The sequence below is a fragment of the Apaloderma vittatum genome, unplaced genomic scaffold (genome assembly GCF_000703405.1).
Source record: "Apaloderma vittatum isolate BGI_N311 unplaced genomic scaffold, ASM70340v1 scaffold42695, whole genome shotgun sequence".
Lineage (NCBI taxonomy): Eukaryota > Metazoa > Chordata > Aves > Trogoniformes > Trogonidae > Apaloderma > Apaloderma vittatum.
Window position 1 is genome coordinate 27526 of NW_009718414.1, and position 6556 is coordinate 34081.

Consider the following 6556-nt stretch of genomic DNA (forward strand, 5'->3'; position numbering starts at 1 on the left):
ATTTGTTAAATCAAGGGCTTTACATGGGAGCTATAGCTACTATATTTTATTTGATTTTAAATACTACTGGTGAAAAATTCTTACCTGTGATAACTAAGAAAGACAGAAGTGCTGCACCTAAAGTACTGTGAAAGATTACTTATCTCTCTTAAGAGACTTGTTGAAAAGCTGATGCAGTTTCTGCAGCCAAACCTGGCCAGTAATAAAGGCTGAATTCATAGGCAATCAAATGCCTGTTTCCTAGGCAATTAATTACAATAGGACTCTTAGAGCCCTTTGCACTGGACTTGGTGGCTGCAGAGAGGCTCAGTCACAGCATCCTCTGCGCTGGCCGCAGGAGGGTTCCAGCCCAGCCTCCTCCTTGGAGCGGCTCCAGCTCTGAGATCAGATCTGCTTGCTCAGAGCTTCGTCCACTCCAGCCTTGAACCCTCCAAGAATGGAGACGAGACCACCTCTCTGCACCCCAGTTCCACTGGCTGGCTGTCCTCAGGAGAAAAATGTTTTTCCTCAGGGCTGCTTGGAACCTCTGGTTACAGGTCACACCTCTTGTCTGAGTCACGGTGAGTAGTCTCCAGGTCAGCTACTGCAATGGCTACTACATCTCATCAAATATCTTCAACATGTTAAGACAATTCAAACTAAACTTCCTGAAGTTGGCTAAGGAGGAGATTCCAGCTACATTTTGTAGATTTAACTGGTTTTATTACATAATTGAAAAATAAACAAAATAACTGAACTCGCAGAAGAAACAGCATTCATGTGCTTAAGGTGTTGGGGTTCTTTTTAATAAAATGGAGTGATACTTTATAACCTTGCCACCATCAGGACACTGTACATCAATTTTTTGTCATCCTAGTTTATAAAAGCTAATTGAATGTTGCTTCATATCACATAAGAACAGGCAGCCAACATTTACATGTAATAACAAAATCTGAAGAGGAAGTGTACAATTTTCAAGGCAACATTATCACATGTACTGACTTACGTAAACTATTTCAAAGATAAATAAAATACTTTCAACTTCTTTGCATTGTCTGTACTAAACAGACAACTAAACTAAACTGTTAATGCTTCGTCCAGTATTTTGAGGTATATTTTTCACAATAGGCTGTAATATCAAAATAATTCCCGTTCAAAGATATTTTGCTTAAAGTGCAAACATTCACTAAAGCCATTTGGAAGATAAACATTTTGGGTATATTTTCATAGACTTGCAAGAAAACATTTAATTCTTCACATATTATTTTGAATTTTTTTTTTAAAAAAAGATGCACATTCATTTGTCCTTACACTGAGAAGATTTCAGAGAGAAAAACAACAACTTAGAATGTTCCGTATCTTTGGCATCAAATGAAGTAAAAGGAAATCACAAAATGGTCCCCTATACCTTCAGAATCTGTGGACAATGTGGTGTTTATGGCACCAAACACTCTATTAGCAAAAGTGCTTCTCGAAGGCACTCTGTACTGCTTTTGAGTTTCAGGCTAATTCCCGTATGATGGTGCAGCTTCAAAGCATACGTGTGTATCCCAGTCATTTCTCCTTGCAGTTCAGAAAGACATCAAAGGCACGGCAAGAAAGGCCCCATCTCATACTGCTGCGGCCACGAGTGCAGTTATTGAAGAAGTTGTACATTCTCCAGTTGTACTGGGGAGCAAAGCAACTTTTTTTTTTTTTTTCCCCCTGGATTGTACTATTTCACCAAAGCTAGGTGGCAGTGCAAACTTATCTAGCTGAAGAAACTTCCTGTAGTAGCAGAACAGTGGTTTGAACCATATTTCTATTCATTTATTTGCCTTTCCACCAAATGGCTTCTGAGGATGCCTGCCTGGGTGGTATTTATCTGACAACTTCACAAAAACCCAAGCTAGCTCCCCAAATTAGTTCCTTATTCAGTGCTTTCAGGTAAAGGTTGGCACATCTAAAGATAAAGGTTGGCCTGGTAAGGTTGGCATTTGGAGTCTTTGTTTTGTCATAATGTGAAGTCTGGTCTTTTTCAGGTCCTGGAAGAATGCCACTACTACAGTAAGTACTATAGAAAAAAAATCTTCAAATAAATAAAAATAAATACGTGCTTTAAAAAACCCCACATAGAAAGATTTCATTGGAGACATCCAAAACATCATGGCAGCAGTATCTGAGGAAAGTATGAAACAACTAATTCTGCCATGCTTGCAAGTACCATGTCAAAGATGGCGACAGATTATGATTTCTAATATATTAATCTTTTTGCAGCTGCGAGAGGATTCTCTAGGCTACCCCACAGAATTCCCTGCTCTGAATCCACCTCTGACCTTTCTGGTTCTGGCTGGTCTGGGCATCTAAGTCCCTGCAGTGTTGTGGCTGTGCCTGCAAAGCCAAAGCTTAGGAGGTTCCCTTCAGAAGCCCAGGAGAGCTTCTGATACCTGTTCCCCACATCCATGCCCTCTACTTACAGTCCTCCTACTGGTTTAAGTTAATCTATCTTTGTAAAACTGCCGAAGTTCATGAATGTCTAGTCAAGATTATCGAAACTTGAAAATCAACAGAATAACTCATGCTAATGTGTTTGGCATCTTATTTTCCAGGTTTGGCCAAATGTTTTTACTTTCTAGAAATTCTTCTTTTCGGTAAGTAATTCTTCTTATCTTTAGTGTTCTTTTGTCTGTTTGAAACCAGATATATCAATATGGCATTTCGAGTACTACTGTGAGACTTCAAAACAAACTGTTTTACGATTTTCATGTTAGAAAAACTACAGTACTCTAAGGTGTAGTCTCCCATACGTACAGTTCAAGGAAATAAAGTGTATTTTGTAAGAGCGAGTGAGCTCAGGATCAGTTTTCTTGTCACTGATGTTTCTCCTGTGAATTAACCTGAATCTGAAATCCTTCATTTTAAAATCAAATGTTTATTTGCCATCTTAGTCATCTTTGTTCCCTCTTGTGAAACTCCAGCTGTCTCTTCTGTTATTGTCTTGAGGGACGGGTTTGTATTGCCTTTTGAAAAAGCCAATCTGAAACACATAATTATGGAATCTGTTGTCAGCAAATCTTTTGTTATCAAATCTAAGCCATAAAAGATGAACTAAAGTAAAATGCACATAAATACAGTGTTTATGAAAAATGGTATTTGCCATTGCTTTGTCATAGCAGCTAATTAAGTGTTACTCAATCAAAAAAGTGGGTTTCCTTTTTGGTTTACTTTTTGGGTGGCTAATACCCACCCACAAGGAGTAAGGACATGTGGGCTTGTGAACTGCAACAGTCCACAGAATCCAGTTATTTTTTTAAAAATGCAAAATGGTAATAAAACATCCTGCCAAATTTGTTGAATTTCTACACTAGTAGAGAGAAAGTCTGCCTGTAGGTAAAGAAATTAACAATCTCTTAATCCCTTGTCAGAGAAGCTGCATCCTTCAGTTTTCTATTCTGCTTATGCACAAGATTTTTCTTAGTATTTATGTTGCAGTTTCAAAATCTTAAACATTTTATGCTCATTATGTATTTAATGTGTCAAGTGACCTTAAATGTGGAACACAAATATGATCCATTTGATGTCATTAAATTATTAAAATAATTTGTAAACATGAGATGCCATGTAAACATGGGAAGAGGTTTGTGGTGTCAAGTAATGGAAGATGTAGAACATGCAAAAGATAAAATGAAAGAAAATGGAGAAGTACATTGAATAAAACACAAGTTATAGGTGGAATTATGCTTCTTTAGGAAGGACAGATCATAATAAAATATTATTTACCTTTTAACCTGGATTAACAGATGCAAAGATTCACCAAAAATGTGAATTTCTGACTTGAGAACAACTGAGAAATACTGAAAACCTACCTTCCATAGCAAAAATGAAAGAAGCAAAAACAAGGTAACGCCAATTATTAAGCCGATTCCAATAATTAACACAGTAACATGGTATTTTGGCTTTTGGTGGTGCATTCCTTCCAAATAGACCTGGCAAACAGAAAATAAGTTTAGTGCTAACTGATTTCTGCCTTCCCAAAAGATACTAAAACAAAACTAGGAAAATGAATTCATTTCCTGTGTATAGATACGTATAGAATTCCACAGTATTAATTGTTGTTGGTTTTCCTGTTTTAACAAGTTTATCATAACTTCATGAAGAAAATTCTTACATATGCAACTTGCTTGTCCTTGTGTAGTTCAATAACTTTTGCATTTTTTTCTGGTGAGGCTGTTGCTCTTACTTCAAACTTTAATGCTGATGCATCATCCTGAGTAAAAAAAATTAAAAATAGGATCTTACCTTTTAGAAAATAACTTCAACACATTAATTCCTACCCAGCAAAATATGGTAACACAGCTGCTCACAGAAACAGAATCTCACACAAACACACAATGGTGCCTTTTTTCTGATCACAAAACAAACTGGAATGAAGCCCAGCTGGATTTTACTTAAGTCCACATCTATGCTGCTTTTCTTGGAAAAGTACTATTATGAGTTGAAATTAAATCCCAATCCTACCTAACCCAGCCAGAACAGGCAAAGCAATACATGTTGCAAAATAAAGCAATCATCTAAAATACATATTTTTCAGTGTTTTTTATTTTTCATATATCACCTTGAGACTTAGCACTGAAAATAAAAAGTAGGTTAGCATTTAAGAGATTTGGATTTAATCATGCTGTTTGCAAAAATATGTTAATACCTAGAATTTATATGCAGTGAATACCTCAAATATGCCTTCAAATATTCCCCGTAAGTATGAAAAATTCATGTTACCATTTCTAAAAGGGAAGGAGCAGCTTCCAGATGCAACTGAACAGTTGCTTCTTTTCCACTTTCCATGTTTCCAAGCTTGCAATATATTTGTAAGCAAAGGCTGTCATTTTTCATGCAGTACTGTAGAAGGGAGGGAACGATTAAAATTTATTAACTTTATCATCTTTAATACTAAAGACACTCAGGAGCCAAGTAAAACAAAAAGACCCATGTTTATTCTTGAAATAAACATGTGCAGACAATATAACTGACTGATCCTTATACTTGTACACTAACAGCTAGCAGCATTTCACTCAGCTTTGGAGAAGACAAAACAGCAAACCTGTACATGATTATATTCTTGATCCACGACTGCAGTGCCTTGATCATTGGTCAACGTTCCTTGTACCATGGTTACTTCAAAGTGCCAAATTAACATATTAAAAATTGTCCAGCTTATTTTCCGAGGCAAGTATTAAACGAAATTGTTCTTTATTAAACACAAGTTGAAGGACACAGACTTCTATGAGAACAAACCCTCAAACATGTAACACTGGAATAGCAATTCTGGTCTGAACTACATAGCCAAGGATCTGATCTCTTACAGAGGGATGAGCTGGAACAGGCCAGGCATGTACAATACTCTCCCAGCCTTCCAAATATATATAAGAATTTCCAGAATCAAAAATGATTTCCACATATTTAGTAATTTTTCCCATTTTAATTTTCATCTCATTAATTTGTATAGTCTCCCTTGGAATTCACTTACTTTTAGCATTCATAACATCCTTCAGTAAGAAGTTCCACCACGAGTAGTACTACTCTGTATTTCTTTGTTTTCTTTTTTAATATGGCTCCTGTTAGTTACATTTGATGGTGCTTTTTTGATGTGGAAAAGGCAGTGAATAGTTGATCTGGATACTTCATGTAATTAAAATTGACTGTTTTCCCACATGCATCATTCCAAATTTGTTACTGAATTTCATCTGCCATCCTGTTTTCCTACTCATTCAGTTACACAACCCCTACGATGACAGTTCCTCGTAGGTGACTGTCATCCACACCGACTTCAGTGCTGTGTCATTAATCAACTTTCTCATCTCACTTCTCATCTCTTTCTCTAAAGTCACTTATGACTATGCTGAACTTGTTGCATGTCCCACCACAAATCCTTGGATTACTTCTCTGGTGACTTCATTATACAAGATATACTACTGTCTTAACACTCCTTCATACAGTCATTTATTTCTCACTGATGGCAAAACACAGACCTTACCATTTGTCTCTTAGCAGGCTTTGAAAAGAAAGTGACAACATCCTTTAATATGTTTCCATTTTTTTCTGCTGCACTACAATTTCTAGGGTATTTATTGTAGAAGCACTGTCCAACTGTTGTCTGGAAATAAAAATATCATCATCACTGTTGATGTAAACATGACATAATAATCAGAATACAGACTTCTGAAAAGGAAGAAGCTCAAAAGGAATGTGAATTTTACTTTCAGAATTCTAAAACACATGGGGATGAAGATCATCCTATTCTCATTTGCTCTGCTTCACCATAGCTAACAAATTGGAACACATACTTAGTACATAGTTCCCCTATGCTCTGCTTTTTCACAGAATTCATATAGCTAATAAAATTATATTAAGTAACCTGTGCTTACCTTGATATCCAATGTGTTGAATAATTTGAAGTCATTGGGTGGAAAAGCATTAGGTATCATTATCTCTAGGTCTGTATTTGGAGCCATGCTTGGTCCTGCACTGATAACCTTGTGGGGAACAATGTTCTGCATTTAAAGCTTTATTCATGGTAGCTATTCAGGTAACAAATATATAT

General features: G+C 36.3%; 1 protein-coding gene across 1 annotated transcript; it reads right to left on the reverse strand.

Moving 5' to 3' along the window:
- Nucleotides 1-2902: 2902 nt before the first annotated feature.
- Nucleotides 2903-6467, reverse strand: LOC104274566 (integrin alpha-4-like). Its single transcript, XM_009870234.1, has 5 exons — nucleotides 6381-6467; nucleotides 4735-4854; nucleotides 4127-4225; nucleotides 3825-3944; nucleotides 2903-2995 (listed from the first exon to the last, which is right to left on the reverse strand). The coding sequence occupies exons 1-5, from the start codon at nucleotides 6465-6467 to the stop codon at nucleotides 2903-2905; spliced, it is 519 nt and encodes a 172-aa protein (XP_009868536.1).
- Between the last annotated feature and the right edge of the window lie 89 nt (nucleotides 6468-6556).

Excerpts from the sequence above, each read along its gene's own strand:
- LOC104274566 (XM_009870234.1), bottom strand. The coding sequence starts at position 6,467 with ATGGCTCCAAATACAGACCTAGAGATAATGATACCTAATGCTTTTCCA. Across the intron at positions 4,855-6,380 it reads TCAACACATTGGATATCAAG|TACTGCATGAAAAATGACAG; the intron begins GTAAGCACAGGT and ends TCCCTTCTACAG. Across the intron at positions 2,996-3,824 it reads TTTCATTTTTGCTATGGAAG|ATTGGCTTTTTCAAAAGGCA; the intron begins GTAGGTTTTCAG and ends TATGTGTTTCAG.